Genomic DNA, 19149 nt, shown 5'->3' with positions numbered 1-19149 from the left:
GCGGTGCTATCAACGTGAAGCCAAAGTGCACGCGGCTAAATTCACGTGGTAGAATTGACGAGAGTTATGTTCAAATTTATATTTGACTGTTGACAAAACAATACAATAAATGGTAAATATTCACTACTAAAAATATATTTAAAGATTTAAGCGTTAGAAACGTCGCAAAGCCACTTTGAAGCAGAACCCTACGTAAACGTCGCCGCCATATTGAATGTGGAAGATTAATTTACGATACAATATTTGTATTTTCTCGTTTATTTTTTCCTTTTCAATAATTTTGCAACAAACATCACATCAAAAACTAAAAAAGAAAATCACATGAAAATAAAAAAGTTGAAGCCATTGGCTTATAAGAGACCTGTCTCCAAAATAACTTTGGACGCTTCATCATTTAAACAAATTATCATCTTACATTATTCAAACACTCCATTTAGAAATGATCATTGTTTAATTTATGACATGAGAGGTGTTGCCAAAGTCAGAAATAGGTCCAGAAAAGAGGTCAGCAACGGGTATCAGGCAGGAAACGGCATGATCGTGTCGTAGAGTACAAAAGCTTGCCTAGTTGAGAGCATAGGTTCGCAGACAGTCTGACAGGTTCCTTTCGGAAGACGGGAGTTTTAAAAGAGTCCAACAGCCAATCAGGTCCCGTGGCTGATGGCGCCAACAAATCCGTAATCATGACATATACGGAACGAAACATCGCTGCATCTCTCAGTTTCCGAAAATATATGAAAAAATACATATGACGTTAAAATAATTATTTAGTAAACGTTGGAGTCTCTGAAAAAAAGATATTGTACAATAGTGCAAAATAAATGTGAGGATAATATAATGTACAAATATATGGATGTGCAGTAGTAGGTACATAATCATAGTTATGAGTACTATACAGTTGTGCAAAAGTGCCAGAGGAGCAGCCTAACAGATGTGCAAAGTGGGCAGTCAGGTTAACATATTTCCTATTCAGTAACCATTGAATTTTTTTTTTTTTAAATATGACATTATTTTTAATTAAAACAATTTAAAAACAGATATGTAGAAGCAGCTGGGTAGGCTTGTTATATGTGGGATTGACCGTTTAACAGTCGAATCGCCAGAGGCAAGCAGAGAAGCCCTTTGAGACTCTTCGTGATTTAGGGCTATACAAATAAAAATGACTTGACTTGACCCTGATGGGGGTGAGAGGGGTCCCTAATGATGTTTGTGGCTTGGGGATAGGCAGCTCTTCTGGCCAATGTCTCCAAAGAAGAGGAAAGAAGTTAGAAAGTTTCGGAAACACAAGACTACCAGACAAATCGATCTAAGCAGATCTTTTGTCACCCGGATCTGACACCATGCGATTTCTTTTTCTGGGGATTTGTGCTCTATGTATCCCCCTATTCCAAGAGACGTGGATGAGCTGAAGGCACGAATGACTGAAGCTTTTGCAATCATTGACATCGCAGAGTTGACAATTACATTTTTATCAAAAAATACATTATGTGTTTGTTTTTATATACAATAACAGTGTTAAAATGAAACATAATAGACAAATCGTTGTTACTTTTTGTGTTTATTTGTTTTAAGGTTAATCATATCTGATAACTGCATAAAATGTATGCATGATTTCTTTGATACAAGCCCCTGCAAATCTATTGTTTGTTGTCTATTTACAACAAAGCACACTATCGTTAATTAACTTCAATTTCAATACTGCATCATAGATAAAACGACAAATCTGACACATTCAACATGGCTGATCGGCATACGTATAGTATTATCAAATGGCCTCCACGTGAAAGGCATTCTTGATGGTTACGCCGTATTTCCTCACCACAACAATGAAACATGTATCTTCTTTTGTAGACAGTTATTTGAGTTAAGATGCCACCCTGCGGCAAGTTATAGCACAAATCACTTTTCATTTTGTGCTGCTTTTGTTCAGCCTAAGCGCAAGAGGGCGGCTGTGTGTTGCGTATTGTGGGGAAAAACAAGGAATGATTATTTGAGAGGATGTGACGTTAATTCGCTTCAAAACAAAATACTAATTTATTTCCAGCTTGTATTATAGTAAGAAAATTTTAGATAAACGTAAACATAGATTTATATTTTAAATGTATTAATTTTAAAAATAGCTATAAAGGCATTTCAACGTTTGTCGGTGACCAATCCCCCCGCTAAATATCTTTCTTTTTCAAGAATAACCGGAAATCAGTTTATCAGTATTCTAACTTGATTTTTGGATCCGAGCGACAGCCGCAGCTAACACGGAAGTTGCTGCAGCATTACAATTAAAAATTAAAATAAAATACATTTAGCTACCTCAACGTTTTAACTCCGACTCATACAACTATCTCCAAAATGTCTCGTCAATCGAACCGCACGACAGACAGCAAGAAGATGGTATGCAACTCTTTAAAGCATGGGGAAATAAAACCTTGCTAACGTAGCTTGCTAACCTTCCTCAAAATGATTCCATCCACCGTCCGTTAGAAATGTAGTGCGAGTTTAGCACTCGCTGATTTTCACACTTCAGTTGTTTAAAACCAGATGATAAGAATTAACTGCCATTGTCATCTCTTTATTTGTTGTAGAATTCGGAGCTGTTTACACTTACTTATGGAGCTTTGGTCACACAACTATGTAAAGATTACGAAAATGATGAGGAGGTGAATAAACAACTGGACAAAATGTAAGTATGGAAAAGCGTTAAACTAAATGTGTTTTTGAACATGAAACAAGGAGCTAAAATGCCTAATCCAAGTAAACATGAATATGTCAATATCTTACTCCTTACAACGATAATAACAGCCAACTCCCTTATGTTTACTTGTTAAACGTTGTGTTCATCCCTCTATGATGTTGAATAATGTTTTCCATTTTAATTAGATTACACTTTTAGTACCGTATTTTCCGCACTATAAGGCACACCTAAACGTCTTAATTTTTTTCAAAAGCTGACCATGCGCCTTATAATACAGTGCGCCTTATTTATGGATCAATGTTAAATCGCAAAGTCTTCCAACGAACTTGCAGCCGCCGACTAGATTTTCCCCCGAACGCCAGGTACTCCGCGGTGTATGCTGGGATTTATTTACCGGCGTTTCATTGGCTAACCAATGTGTCAATCATCATTTGAATCGATCACTATTGGCTAAAGTTATTCGGAGGTCAAGGGGTGGGCGGATCCTTTTTATCATTTACAGGCTGGCATAGGCTTAAGCTGTAAAACAAAGCCTGCAATTGGCCGAAAAAGATGTGTCAATCATCAGTTGAATCGATCACTATTGGCTAAAGTTATTCGGAGGTCAAGGGGCGGATCCTTTTTATCATTTACAGGCTGGCATAGGCTTAAGCTGTAAAACAAAGCCTGCAATTGGCCAAAAAAGATGTGTCAGTCATCAGTTGAATCGATCACGATTGGCTAAAGTTATTCGGAGGTCAAGGGGCGGATCCTTTTTATCATTTACAGGCTGGCATTGGCTGAAGCGGCAAAACAAAGCCTGCAATTGGCCGAAAAAGATAAATGCGTATAGCACATGGTTGACGGCATACAGAAAGCATTTTTTTACTATTCAGTATTTGTAAATATTTTATTCTCCTGGATTTACTAAACTCACGGATATAAGAGGACCATGGCTGCACATTATTATTGAACACGACGACTTCGGTGAGCTACTTCGGCTATATATTTTCCTTGTATCTTGTTTCAGACTGAACTCGATGTTTCTGTGATAAGCGGTGCAGATAATGGATGGAATGGAGTGTCTATTTTTAAATTAAACTCAATTCCAAGTGTTTATTGTCATATGCACAGTAAAGTTGCGAGCGAAAATAAAAACTAAGGAATGGTTGGCATTTCTTGAATCCCAAGACTTTAACCTTCCGAATGATGGAACGATGCATTTGAAGTGATATCGTACGGACACCGCATCCGCACGTGTTCTCGACACGTATTTGCGTCTTTGCAAGCTTTGGGACTGTTAAGGGGGTAATAAGTTTGACTGAACTATCTGACTGTTTTGTCAACGTTCCCATTGTAGCGCCTTATAATCCGGTGCGTCTTATGTATGTCAAATATAGGACCAAAAACTATTTTTTCGGTGTGCGCCCTATAACTCGGTGCGGCTTATAGTGCGGAAAATACGGTACTTCCAAATTACTATGCAATAAGGATCGACCGATAAGGGGTTTTCAGGGCCGATACGGATTAAAAGTATTAAGAGAGGGCTGATAATCGATATTTGGAACCGATATACATTTGCTATAAAAGCTTAAAAATTGGCGTAAGACTGCAAAATGACTCAAAGAATATATGTTATAAATCAGATTAAAATAGCGCTCGGAAACCTTTTACTGTAAATAAATTAGAATTTCAACACAACAAACATGACTAAAAAGTGTGATACTGTATTCCTCTGTAGTCTACCAAAGCCACATAACACAATATGTATTAAGTGTGTCTTTGTAGACAGTAGATGGACAATCAGATTTTATAATCAATTCAAACATTTGTTTACATGGGAAAATCCAATAAAACCACTGCCTTATTTACAATGCTACTCTGGTTATAGCGATCAGTGAACTACTACGTTCAATAAACATTGAAGATACATGGGCTAATGACTGACGGTATGTCTGTGTGCCCTGTGATTGGCTGGCATGCAGTCCAGGATGTCCCCTGCTTACTGCTTGATGTCAGCGAGTATGGGCTCCAGCACACCCCCATAAATGATGAGGATAAGCGGTTTGGAACGAATACATGTTTTAATTTTGCTTCTGTGATTCAACCCTTTTTATAGATAGTTTTTGTGTGACATCAGACGCATAAAGTATGTAGAAAGTCTAACATATTGGACGAGTCCTACAGACACGGTCTAATGATATCATGGGTCTACAGTGTTTTGTTATTGGCTTTTCAAATAAAGTGGAAAGTGAATGGCTTCATTTTTTCCGTCTTCCTGCTATAGTTACCTCTTGGGAAGAGCAGTCAAGTCATGTTTATGTATAGAGCCCTTAATCACAAGGAGTCTCAAAGGGCTGCACAGACCACAGATTATTGCAAACCACAGACTATTATTACACCATCCCCTGATCTAAAACTTACATGAGGGCAAGGAAAACCTCAACATGAGGAAAATGAAGAAACCTTGAGAAGGGACCACACATGAGGTAATCACCCTTCTAGGATGACCAGGCTCCAATGGATGTTGTAATAACAATTAATACACAAATATTGTCTACATGAAATATAGGTCACTTATAAGCTATAGAATAGAAGTGTGTTTTAAGCCTAGATTTAAACAGTTCCACTGAGGTTGCAGATCGAATCTCAGGGGGCAGAGCATTCTACAACATTGGGGCCCAATTGGAGAACGTTCTCAAACCTGGGGTTTTTCTTCTTGGCTCTAGGGATCAATTGTAGACGAGAATTTTCGGAGCAAAGGCTCCGGACTGGAACACAGGGGGAAATTAAATCTGAAAAATATGAAGGAGCAAGTTCATGCATTATTTCGTATACTACAAACAGAACCTTAAAATCACATCTTAAGCCAACAGGGAGCTAATGCAGGTTATTTAAAATTGGGGGCAAACTTCTTTGGCTTAGTTAACAGCCTCGCTGCAGCATTTTGAAGGCTCTTGATTTTGGACTTCGGGAGACCAGTGAGTAGGACACTACAGTAATCAAGATGGGAAGATGGGAGGTAACAAATGCATGAATTATAATCCCCGCATCAGACTGAAACAGCATAAAGGCAAATTTGAGCAATGTTGCGAATATGGAAAAGCTGTCCTGGTAATATTCTCAATGTGTTTGAAAGGACAGATTGGGGTCAATTGTGACACCTAAATTTTTGACTGAGTCACTCTGGGTGATATTACATTTGTCAATGTTCAGATCAGTTTTTGAGAACAAGTCACAGCATTTAGATGGACCAATAATTAACATTTCGGTCTTTTCAGAGTTAAGCAGTTGGGAATTGTCGAAGAGGTGGGCGACAAACAAGATTATCGAGGCTTGGTAGTAGAGCAGCCCTAACACACAAATGGTATCCATATGTGAGAGTCTTTTCTAAGCATTTCGTAAATGGTAGGCCACCGGGAACACAAAGTTATTTTAAAATGAACAATAGGGAAACTTGGTCGTATTTTTGGTTGACTGTCTTTTGGGTAAACGGGTAACTTAACGTCGGTTGTCAGGCCAGACAATTGTTTTTTTCTGCCAAGTGCCAGCCTTAACATCAACAGCACATGGTCTCTTCCTGAGGCTAGCTAGCTGTACATTTCTCTGATTCTCACCACATTAGTCCAAAACAGAAATGCGTATTCACATATTGTAATTATCCAGCCTTAAACTCCCATTGAACTCGTTTTTAACTTTTTAATGAACTTTTATTCAACAGGCAAACCATTTGCCTTGTACTCTTTGTGAAATATTTTCGATGACCAAAATAACAGGAAAGTACAAAAACGACACAACATGACTATATGTGAAGATTTATTGTCGTAATGTAGCATGGAAGATTCCTCTCATGAAACATTAATGTAAATATGTAGATACCCATCCGACATGGTCTCCACCACTCTGATTACCCGGGTGTAGATCACGTGTGTAGGAACTAGCCTACCATGCTATGTTTCGCTGAGAGACGGGCAGTGAAAAAGCTGCGGTCAATCATGGACAATTCATCACATCCACTACAAAGCATCATCTCCAAACGGAATAGCAGCTTCAGCGACAGACTGCTGTCACAGTCTTGTTCCACAGACAGACTGAGGAGATCATTTCTTCCTCATGCCTTGAGGCTCTTTAACTCCACCCGGGGGAGTAAAAGCCCACATTAAACCCTACCCCCACATTTGCAAATTACACTATTTTTATTACAGTGTGTATTTTATGTAGCACTATTTAAATACTCTATAGGAAAACGGGTATTTTTTGTTTTCTATATCTTAACTTTCTTATTTTATTTTATAACACAAGGATACTGCTGGAAGTGTGAATTTCCCTACGGAGATGAATAAAGTATATCTATTCAAAATGAGTTTTTCCCCTGTTTCTGCTCTTTGCCTGCGTGTCTCAGTCCACCAACACATCAGGGTAGTTGTAGAAAATTCAAATCAAATGCCAAACGTTTGAAGCGACCATGTGTTTTATCTTACCACAGGAAGATCTAACTTTAACTTATTCTGCTCAGGGGTTACAACATTGGAGTGCGTCTCATCGAAGACTTCCTGGCTCGCTCCAGCGTTGGCAGGTGTCAGGATTTCCGAGAAACGGCCGATGTCATCGCAAAGGTGATTGCAATAATCAGAGCGTGACTGTGGACGCCTTCCAAAGAGAACAGATAAATCTGATTTGGAGAGAGGCGTCTAGATAAAAGAGTTGGGGAAAATCCTGTTGAGTTGAAAAGTGACAAATTTGAGGTCAGATTCAGTTAGCCTATAACAGGGCTGGGCAATATGCAGCCCGCTGGCCGGATAAGACCCTCAAGCGGACTTGATCTGGCCCGCGAGACACAGCTGAAAGAAGCACAAGAGAAAAATGAGGTGCATCACGTCAAACAATGACTTGCAGTTTCAAATGTGTCCACTGTATGTTGCCGATGGTGCGCACTGCTCCTAGGGCAACCACAGCTGTATTTGCCTCCTACCATTTATCAACCAGAGAACATCTGAATAAAATAAATGTTGCAATGTTGTTTGACCTAAAATTGAGGTCACAGACGCATATGCTGTTAAAGGCAATACAATTGCACTCACCTGGATTTTTTTCCCTTTTGTGTACCACCATAAAAACTTTATTTTTCGCTATCCCCATGGCCAACTTTCAAATAGCTAGCTTCCTTCTTCTGTTCTTCCTTTTTTCCAATTTAATTTTATTCATCCATATATTAAATATCATGAAGTAAAACACTTTTGCGTTAGCCCTATTGCATTGTTTGCATTATGTTAAAAAAGTACTAATAATAAGACTGCGTTGTTATATATGTGTCTTTCTTATCCTATGTTCCTTCGTGTCCCCCATAAAAACTATATTTTACATTGTGTTTAAGGCCAACACTTTCTGTACTAAAACACTCCCGAATTAGCCCCATTGCATTTAGTTTTTTAAGCATATTCAGTGCTAAAAAGGGAGATATTACTTAGCCATTACTTTAAGTGTAAGTTTTTATTTGTTATCCATATTTATTTGTGTATTTTGAGTGTTTCCGATTGGATGAAATGGTCCCTTTATAAACAAATAGACAATGAAACTTAACTTGTGCAGATAAATGCAAACGGGAAAAAATGGTTTGGCTTATGTTAGATTATTTCTCGTGTATTGCCGAGGTATGTGATTTAAGACCATCGGCATATACAAGAAAACTAATACAACAATCAACCATACCGGCCCCATGTGAATTTCTTCAACCCAATGCGGTCAGCGACTCAAAACGTCTTTCCTTGGAAGGTGAAAAGTATACTTTGGAGTAAACAAGACCTTCAATATGATATTATCCGGTTTCCATTTCCTGCGAAATGTGTTCACGTCCCGCTTCCTTTTCTCTGCCATGTTCTGTAAAGGTTTGACCTTCCTTTGTGATCCCAGGAAAAAAATAGAGTAACGGTGTTGGCCACTGTAACGCTCCCATATGTTTTCAATGATTTTACTGCCTCACTTTCTGCCTTTCTTTCTCATAATCAAGCAGACTGCTAAAAAAGCCACGAAGATAACAACCCCCCCCCCCCCAAAAAAAAAAAACCATTTAGATCATTAAAAAATATATCTGAGTATCCATACAGTGAGTATTTTCCATACGCATGCTCACACCAGCGCAGGAAGCAGCTGTGCGACTATGGCAGGACTTCCTACTTATTCTCCATCTGTTTACGTTTTCCGCAATTTCAACAATGGCCGTTTTCTACTGGCAGGTGGCCTTTAAGACTTACCTCGGGGTCACCCCCAGCGTGACCAACTGGAGCCCCGCTGGAGACGAGTTCTCGCTCATCCTTGATAGCAACCCGCTGGTGGACTTTGTGGAGCTACCCGATAACCACAACACGCTCGTCTACTCCAACCTGCTGTGTGGCGTCCTCAGAGGAGCTCTCGAGATGGTAAAATATTGGGCTTTGAAGAAGTATTCATGTGTAGACATGATATATTTCCTTATTGTGTAACATTCCAGCAATGACTTCTTGTGAGTTATCGTTTTGGGGATCATTTCCAAAATCTCTCAACCCCCTTTGGATTTTACACACCTTACAGGTCTGGAGTGGAACATTATTTACTAAAAATATATTTTTCTACGTTGTTTTTGATTGAATTTGTATCTACCTGTTAAGACCATTTACTGATTTTCATGATTTTGTGATTCAGGGTTCGTATCGGTGCCTAAAATCCTTGAAAATGACTGAATTTTAATGTTGTGTTTACAAGAATTGAAAACTGCTTGAGATTGTTGCCATGTTTCTCAACAGCTCTGCTTAAAAATGACGCCGACATGGCTCTCTGGTGACTTTGCCATTGCATTCCCTCTTTCGTCGGTATTAACGGCAGATGGCATGAGTTTGTATGGCATTGTCCCATGAGACGTCATGGCCCCCTATGGGTGGCGCCCAAGTGGACAGGTGTATGCTACACATGAACAGGGCACCATGAAATGCGTTTTAATGCAAGGATTACCCATCTAATATGGACATTTATTATGGGTGATGCAAAAAAATGAACGTTTTTACCCAAACCTATTTAGAGAGAGATTTATCTCCAAACAAATATATTAGCAATCTACTCAAAATCAAGTCATGTCATGTTTATCTTTATAGCTCCTTAATCACAATGAGTCTCAAACGGTTGCACAGACTATTGCAATCTACAGACTATTATGACAGCATCCCCTGATCTAAAACCTCCATGAGGGCAAGGAAAAACTCAAAAACCTCAGCATCAGGAGAATGAAGAAACCTTGAGAGGTGGCCGCACATGAGGTAATCCCCCTTCCAGGATGACCAGGGTGCAACGGATGTTGCATCAACAAACAACACAATTTAATATAAAGTACAATATATAAGTATACTATAAAATAAAAACAAAAACATATCTTGAGAAATGCACATACAAGATTAGAAATCGTTTACGTTCATTGCTGATATAATTTGAGAAATACATGGGCCACACTGAAATTCTACTTTTTTTAGTACTGGAGCAATTGGAAAATTGGCTTTGAAATGTATCAAAAGGTGCTTGGATTTGGTCTTTAAAAAGATCTACGAACCCTGTTTCTAATTGTAGAGGCCATAGTCCAGTATTCGTCATTTTGTAAGTGAGCTCTCATTTGATTTTAAACTTTCCGAACGTCAGGTCCAGATGGCCGTCGATGTGAAGTTTGCCCAGGACACACTGAGGGGGGACAACGTGACCGAAATCCGGATGAAGTTTATCAAGAGGATCGAAGAGAACCTCCCCGCGGGGGACGAGTGACAAAACTGCCTCATCAGCAAAAATGGATTTGTTTACAGACTGGAAGGAACTATTGAGATTAGCAAAACTCTGAATTCCAATCGATGGCTCGGACCAGTTTATTTCAGTGTAACGCTACAGATGCAATCGATCCGGGTCATGGCACCGTTTGGGAATCATCCTTGAAGGATCTGTGTTCAAGTCGGACGCTGGCTTACCTTATCAATGCCTCACTTTAAATATTTTTTTGGAAGTCATCATTGTTTGGCTACTTGAGTGGCAATAGTGTAATATTTGGCGACTCCCAGTGGTAAAAAAAGGTCATTAAAAAACAATATTGATGTACCGTATTTTCCGCACTATGAGGCGCACCAAAAAGCCTTTATTTTTTTTTCAAAAGCTGACCATGCGCCTTATAATACAGTGCGCCTTATTTATGGATCAACATTAAGTCGCAAAGTCCTCCAACTAAATTGCAGCCGCCGTCTAGATTTTCCCCCGAACGCGGTGTATGCTGGGATTTATTTACCGGCGTTTCATTGGCTAACCAATGTGTCAATCATCATTTGAATCGATCACTATTGGCTAAAGTTATTCGGAGGTCAAGGGGCGGATCCTTTTTATCATTTAGATAGATAGATAGATAGATACTTTATTCATCCCCGAACGGAAATTCACATTTCCAGCAGCATCCCTGAGCTGAGAACAGTACAATAATAAAGCCAAAAGAATACAATATACAAATACCCAGTGTGACGTGCAAATGCCCACTGTAGCGTGTTATATAGAGTAACTAAATAGTGCTACACAGAATACATATTGCAGTAAGATTCGGTAATATCCAATGTAGGTGGTGTGGTTTAATGTGGGCCTTTACTCTGCCGGGTGGAGTTAAAGAGCCTCATGGCATGAGGAAGAAAAGATCTCTTCAGTCTGTCCGTAGTACAAGACAGTGACAGCAGTCTGTCGCTGAAACTGCTCTTCTGTCTGGAGATAATGCTGTGTAGTGGATGCGATGGATTGTCCATGATTGACCTCAGCTTTTTCAATGCTCGTCTCTCAGCTACTGTTGTTAGGCTGTCCAGCTCTTTGCCCACAACAGAGCTCGCTTTCCTAGCCAGTTTATTGAGACGAGAGGCATCCTTCTTCTTAACGCTGCCTCCCCAACACGCTGCCGCATAGAAGAGGGCGCTTGCCACTTCTGTCTCATTGAATACTTTTAAGGAGCTTTTTGCAGATGTTGAAGGAGGCCAGCCTTCTGAGGAAGTAAAGTCGGCTTTGCCCTTTCCTACATAGAGCTTCTGTGTTGGCAGTCCAGTCCAGTTTGTTGTCCAGCTGCACACCCAGGTATTTGTAGGTCTGGACAAATTCTACACATTCTCCCTTGATGGTTACAGGAACCGGGTGAGTTCTGGTTCTCCTGAAGTCCACCACCATCTCTCTGGTCTTGGTGGTGTTTAGGTGCAGGTGGTTTGCGTCGCTCCATCGGACAAAGTCCTGAATCAATTTCCTGTACTCCTCCTCCTGCCCGTTTCTGATACATCCCACGATCGCAGTGTCGTCGGCAAACTTTTGCACATGGCAGGACTCAGAGTTGTACTTAAAGTCCGATGTATATTGAGTGAATTAGAACGGAGAGAGAACGGTCCCCTGCGGAGATCCTGTGCTGCTAACCACAGTGTCCGATGTACAGCCCCCCTGTTTCACATACTGGGGTCTGCCTGTCAGGTAGTCAGTAATCCATTCTACAAGGTGTGAGCTAACTCCCATCTCTGTCAGTTTCCTTCTCAGTAGCAGAGGCTGTATGGTATTGAAGGCACTGGAGAAGTCCAAAAATGTAATCCTCACAGCCCCCTTCGCCCTATCCAGGTGAGAGAGGGATCGGTGTAACATGTATACTATAGCATCCTCCACTCCCACCTTCTCCTGGTAAGCAAATTGCAGTGGGTCGATGGCGTGACGGACCTGTAGCCTCAGGTGGTGCAGCAGCAGCCGCTCCATGGTCTTCATCACATGTGATGTCAGGGCGACCGGCCTGAAGTCGTTGAGTTCCTCAGGTCTTGATTTCTTTGGGACTGGGATTTACAGGCTGGCATTGGCTTAAACGTCAAAACAAAGCCTGCAATTGACCAAAAAAGATGTGTCAATCATCAGTTGAATTGATTACTATTGGCTAAAGTTATTCAGAGGTCAAGGGGCGGATCCTTTTTATCATTTACAGGCTAGCATTGGCTTAAACGGCAAAACAAAGCCTGCAATTGGCCGAAAAAGATGAATGTGTATAGCACGTGGTTGACGGCATACAGAAAGCATTTTTTACTATACTGTATTTGTAAATATTTTATTTTCCTGGATTTACTACACTCATGGATATAAGAGGACATTGGCTGCACATTATTATGAACACAACGACTTCGGTGAGCTACTCCGGCTATATATTATCCCTGTATCTGGTTTCAGACTGAACTCGATGTTTCTGTGATAAGCGGTGCAGATAATGGATGGAATGGAGTGTTTATTTTTAAATTAAACTCAATTCCAAGTGTTTATTGTCATATGCACAGTAAAGTTGCGAGCGAAAAAGAAAATTGAAACTAAGGAATGGTTGGCATTTCTTGAATCCCAAGACTTTAACCTTCCGAATGATGGAACGATGCATTTGAGCGACATCGTACGGACACCGCATCCGCACGTGTTCTTGACAAGTACTTGCATCTTTGCAAGCTTTCGGAATGTTAAGGGGGTAATAAGTTGGACTGAACTATCTGACTGTTTTGTCGACGTTCCCATTGTAGCACCTTATAATCCGGTGCGTCTTATGTATGTCAAAAATAGGACCAAAAACTATTTTTTCGGGATGCGCCCTATAACCCGGTGCGCCTTATAATGCGGAAAATACGGTCCATATACTAAGAAAATATACATACACTCTCATATAAACTAGCATGTAAAAAATACTCCTAGTCTATTTTTCTTTTGTTTTCTGTATTTTTCCTTCTTCTATTCTTTCCTTTGTTTTTTTGGATTGTTTTCATATTTCTTGCGTTTTGAGTGTTTGTTCTTTTTCTTGTTTCCATTATTTTCATCTTGTCTTCTTGCTTCTATTCTTTTTTTCCCTCTTTTTTATGTTTTTAGTTTCTTTACTTTTTATCTTTTCCTCTTTTTACTTAGTTTTTCTTAATTTTCTTAATTTTATTTTTTATCCCAAAACACAAAAAACACAAAAGGCTTGGCAAAAAATGAGAGGAATAAATTAAATTTTTTGGTCACTTTGAGTCTTCTTAGTTTGTCTTCTTCATTGTGCTTTTTAACATTGGCTTTTGCTTCCACTACACGATACTGACATCTAGTTTTTAAATAATGCACACTGTCCATTCAAAGCTATAGTGTGTATTATAAACCGACCCATAGTGGTGTAAAAATACTTCATTTTAGTTCAGTGCTATTGATTAAAATTATAAGGAAAAACACGAGTACTATCTCATGAACATGAATTTTTTGACAGACTTGTAGGTTAAGAAATGTGGATTTTGTGAAGCTAAGGTGCTTTCACCCCTTACAGTCAGTTAAAGGGACAGTGTGTATCATTTTGCACCTCCTATTGATGAAAAAACCCTCAATTCATTAAACAAAAGTGGTGCTGTTTGGTCACATGAAGCACTCGTTTTCAGTTGCGCTATACAATAAAGAGACATCTAGTGGTCAAACACTGTCCCTTTAAGTTACACTCTGAGCCCTACATGTGATGGTCACCGAGTGCTGTGATTCAAGCATCCGGAGTTTGTCACTTTCAACTTTTCTCCCAACTGTTTCCTTATCTAGCCAGTCGTGCTAGCCACTTGGCTGCAGACTATGATTTGCTGATATTGTTATTATTAGCTGCTTCTTGTAAATAAAGCCTGCTTCATCCTTCAGTGTCACTCGCCTTCCACAAGTTGATTCATGGATCCAACCCGTGACAAATTCGTGTTTTTTATTGCATTCCTTAACTGATATTTTCATGCTAAAGTTAGCTGCATATTTCAGCTTTGACCAAGTCTCTCTAGTTACTCTTTTCAGCCGCCCCGAGTGCATTCAGCTCACTTGGTCTATAGTTTTCACTGACAGCGATTTAAAAGGCACTTTCAGGTCTTTGCGGCTTTCAAAAATAATGACATAACAAATAACTTTGGGTTGTTTTGTATGGTTTTTAAACAAAAGATTACTTTTTGGTGTAATCAATATAATATCTTTCTAAAGCAAATTTAGATTGTTCAAGATATTACCGAAGCAGGCTTCCATAGTGTGTCTTCAAATGCACACACTTCAACTCCATTCTTGGATACAATGACCTCTAGTGGTGAGTTATTACACACTGTTTCTTCAACCAAAATCATGGTAATACTATATACCATTATTATTTGGTAGTAAAAAGTAATGAAATGTGTGTGAATAAACACAAAATATCTTATATGATTGATTGTCCTAAAAAACATATTTTTTCCTAAACACAAATAGCTTCAGTGTAGCGCAGGTGCCTGTGGGCACCAGATAGTCCCTTAAGAACACTGGAGTAGCCCACAGACAGGTTCTAAAAATGGCTTATCAGTGACAGGTCATTGCAATTTTCTAGTAAATTAGATTTCTACGTAACGTGATGCTATAAATTGGGGCTGCAACTAACGACTATTATAAGAGTCATCTAGTCACCAACTATTGAAACGATTAGTTGAGTAGTTGGATAATAATTGAGTAAATGAAACAAATATGTGCATTTTGCAAAGCATATTCATAAGTCAACTGGAAAGTCAGTGACAAAAGTCCTTAATGATTTTAAACAGTTTGAAATAAAACTGACATTGGTCATTTTTATTGGTTTAAGAACTGACATTCATTCTTCGGACTGCATGCATTTAATTTCAAATTCGAGGCCCAGTCTTGAATGATGGTTGAGCTCTCTTTTATCGCGAAATATAAGTGTAAAAATTACACTCCTTGTCATCAAAACCAAGTCAGACTTGAGGTGGTTCAAATGTTCTCTTGAAACGTTCATGCGTCACAGAGCTACTGCCGTGATATGCAAGGACTGCTTAGTAAATAGTTTTTTTGTTCGCCGATTCCAGTCATAAATACTCCTCAAATGTTTTGGCACACGGACTTGATGTTGACGCTGTCATTTCTGTATTACAGCTCGAGACAGAGACGCTATTGCGCATGAATGAATGATCTAAGATGACTAACATTATAGGTTAGATTAGGACCTAAAAAATCGTACCCACCCCAGGCCTCCGAGTATTAAAGCCCGAACCAACCCGAGCCCGACCAATTAACTTCATTTGAAGAACCGATCCCAAGGAAACCAGAATATTCATATTCAATTGTGAGGACTCGGGAGGATGAAGGTTGATTTTGGCCGACTCCTGCCCCTGCTTCTCTGAGTCCAACAGTGCCACCGAGTGTGCCTGCTGCGCGGATGCTTCACAAAGAAAAAGAAATAGAACAATGACTGGTAGATCATTAAATAAAGCCCGCAAAAGAGAAGCCTCGCCTGAACCCAAACATAATGATTGACATTTCAGGCCCAATCCACATTTCGGGCCGGGCTCAGGCATAAGATCCTACCTCTATCTCACGCTGTTGGAAAAACTCATCCGGTGAAAATGCAATAAAAAGTCGACTATCTCTATTTTTTTATCGAAAACCAGCTCTAATATCAAAATGGTAGCCCTTCACGCCGATCTGTAACAAAAAATAGTTCTTATCTTAATCTTTGATCCCTGGTGGTGTTGAGTTTTTTTTACATTGACTTGTCTTTTTTTTTTAAGATATTGCAGTCGGCCCCTCAGAGGCTCACAATAACACATGTTGGGACCTTAGTGTCTATGCATAATTTGTGTCCGCTGGGATTAGTTTACCCCACGGGGAACTGCTTCTGGTCACGCCTGTGAATACCTTAACGCCTTAACAGGAAGTAGCGGACAAACTTTCCATTGAAATGCAATGCACACCGTGCAAACAGATGGCCTTTGACGCACTGAAAAACACGTATTTTACAGGATTCTTAATGGGTTGTATCACATGCGCATGGCTTGTACAAAAGAATACTTTCTCTAAATAAACGCCAGATAGCGCTGTTTGCGTGTCCAAACTGCTGTAACTGGACTTGACCAGAAAATAAATCCCCAGAAATGTGTCATTGTGATTTTCTGGGAATTTTGATCTCCAACTGTTATGAGAAATCATCGACAGGATCTCAAAATACATGATTAAGTCTTTGGAAATTGGTTTTAAAATCAGGCTACAAATTCATACATGTAAATCATTGCGGCTTTACACAAGGTATATATGTTCTCGTGGTTGACTGAGCCTAGATAATCCCATTTCTAAAAAGTAAACAAAACTGGTAATAACCTAAAAGTAACATAGTAACAACATAGTGATAACATAATAACTTGTTATCTTAGAAATATATATTAGACCGTACCACTGCACGACAATTATTAACAAAAAATTACCTTTTTTTCCATAAGTTGTTATTCTATGAAAGTTTATTGTTTTGGCTTTGACACCAAAGTGTCGTTTACAATTCAAATCGAAATTTGAATACATTGACACTCAAAGTGCAGTGTAAAAACATTCAGCGTACCAGAAATAAATAAAATCTACCCCTATCTCGCTCCCACACAACAAACTAAAACACTAAATACACAGATACACACAATGGTTATAATGAAATAAAAACTCAAAATATAATGATACAAATAGAATAATAAAATGATCGCTAGGCACAGACTAACCAGGTGAGGAAAATAACCTAATGGAGGTTCACACCGATAGGGAGGGCAGCAGGAAGGATTTCAAGCTATCGAAATACCAGTGTCTCCTTATGACATTTCCAAGGGGAAGAATACACACATGAAAAAGTACTGGGCCTAAAATTGAACCTTGGGGAACCCCACATTTAACTTTGTGGGTCATGGAGGAACATGCATCCTTATTTACTAAGAAATGACCTTTTGGGAGGTAGGAAAGGAACCACTTTCAAATAGTACGGGTTTCTTTCTTTTGTTGTTGTTGTTGTTGTTGTTGTTGCAGAAACACAAAAAACATTTGCAGCCTGAATCAAATCTTTAGCAGCACACTTAATTCTATAAAACCCCTTTTCTAAACACTGTACACCGGGATAGAAAATAAAACGTCATTATCATTTTACGTTATTGACAATAGAGACAGTCTCGAACCTTAGAGTAGTCTCACGGGATCAACAGTAGGCCCTATAAACATATATTGAACACTTTAAAATCTGAAAGCCTTTTTTCTATTGCTGCCTGTATCGGTCAATGTCAAAAGCAGGCACATTTAGTGTTTGGAAATTGTTCACTTGTATGTGCTTATCCTTCATAATCCTTTCCGTAGTTTCCATAAAACTGATAGATAGGTTTAAAAAACAAGTAGCGAATGTCATGAGCCTGAGACAATGTGCTCCGATTTAATCGAAAGCCAGCTGGATTTTTCCATGTGGCCTTTATGGGAAACAAATGGTGAAAAGCACGCGGCGAAAGTCAAGCTATCGGCTGTCTGGAGTTGGTACGATAGTCCAAGCTGCCTATTTGCATATTCCGTGTGAGTTTACATAGATGGATTGTAACATTCTGGTTGAGCTTTTTTTAACAGTATTTGTTTTTTCGTTAGCTTTGGTTCTGAAAAAGTAGAAAAATTAGATCAGTGTTACCTCATCTTACAAATTGAATTTGTTCTGTGAGTAGCTTTGTGACATTATTCATTTGTAAGTAGAGACACCTTTTGAATGGAAATGCGCTAATCCGTTCCAAGCCCTGCAAAAGTATAAAAGAGCATCAGAAGATGAAACAAATATGTATTAAAATAAAATTACCTGCGCAAGAAACATAAAACGAGACACGGAATGTGAAAAAAGAACATAATAAAAGAAATAATACAAATGTTCATATTCCCTTAAAGTTTGTTGACTAGTCCTCAGCATGTTTTTTTTGGGCTTCGCGCTTCATGAAAAACTGATCCAATGACGTCTGCTTTGAGAATCTGTCATTATAATAAATGATAGCCTGACATGTCAACCTTTTTTCTGGGTGATCCCTTTCGACAAATTCAGAGACTTCATGAAATTTTGCCAAAACATCTTTAATTTGGGCTCATCGAATGATGGCTGCATCCTCCCCCTTGTCGTCTCCTAAATCCTCCTGCACGTCAGAGTGTGCTTTTATACCTTTCTATTATCTCTTGAAAAGGAATTTTTTTCTCTACTTTTCTCCTTGCCCACTTTTCTGCATGTCTTTCAAGGGGTCCATACAGTAGACTGTTTACAGAGCGGGAAGGGGATACAAAGAGCATGCTGGGATTTAGGTGGAACTCTGGGAGCGGCGGACGGCAGCGTGTATTGTGCTGTATTTTTGACTTTGTATCCTGAAACACAGGCACCCAGGTGCCCCCTGAGGACAGCTGAGGTACCCGTCGACTTGTTCTGAAAGTACCCCACCAGTGCTTTGAAATCGTGATTTTCTAGTAAAATTATTTTTTATTGTGGTTGACTGAGTCAAATTAACCCTACATCCTTCTTTCTTTCTTTCTTTCTTTCTTTCTTTCTTTCTTTCTTTCTTTCTTTCTTTCTTTCTTTCTTTCTTTCTTTCTTTCTTTCTTTCTTTCTTTCTTTCTTTCTTTCGTTGTCTGTCTGTCTGTCTCTCTTTTACTCTTTCTCTCTTTCTATC

The 19149-nt window shown here is 39.2% G+C and overlaps 1 protein-coding gene across 1 annotated transcript; it reads left to right on the top strand.

The window, feature by feature from the left end:
• The first annotated feature begins 2153 nt into the window (after positions 1–2153).
• Positions 2154–14346, top strand: trappc3 (trafficking protein particle complex subunit 3). Its single transcript, XM_088329179.1, has 5 exons — positions 2154–2388; positions 2580–2677; positions 7185–7284; positions 8902–9084; positions 10328–14346. The coding sequence occupies exons 1-5, from the start codon at positions 2347–2349 to the stop codon at positions 10445–10447; spliced, it is 543 nt and encodes a 180-aa protein (XP_088185305.1). The 5' UTR covers positions 2154–2346; the 3' UTR covers positions 10448–14346.
• The last annotated feature ends 4803 nt before the right edge of the window (positions 14347–19149 follow it).

The sequence above is a fragment of the Urocampus carinirostris genome, chromosome 2 (genome assembly GCF_059441175.1).
Source record: "Urocampus carinirostris isolate Australia breed hairy pipefish chromosome 2, RoL_Ucar_1.0, whole genome shotgun sequence".
Classification (NCBI taxonomy): Eukaryota; Metazoa; Chordata; class Actinopteri; order Syngnathiformes; family Syngnathidae; genus Urocampus; species Urocampus carinirostris.
Note: the sequence above shows the minus strand (reverse complement) of the source record. Positions and strands in the feature narration are given on the sequence as shown.

What these genes read in the sequence shown, in the direction of transcription:
- trappc3 (XM_088329179.1), top strand. Translation starts at nt 2,347, where the DNA reads ATGTCTCGTCAATCGAACCGCACGACAGACAGCAAGAAGATG. An exon ending in AATAAACAACTGGACAAAAT is followed by an intron (nt 2,678 to 7,184) that starts GTAAGTATGGAA and finishes TATTCTGCTCAG; the next exon opens with GGGTTACAACATTGGAGTGC. An exon ending in TCAGAGGAGCTCTCGAGATG is followed by an intron (nt 9,085 to 10,327) that starts GTAAAATATTGG and finishes TCCGAACGTCAG; the next exon opens with GTCCAGATGGCCGTCGATGT.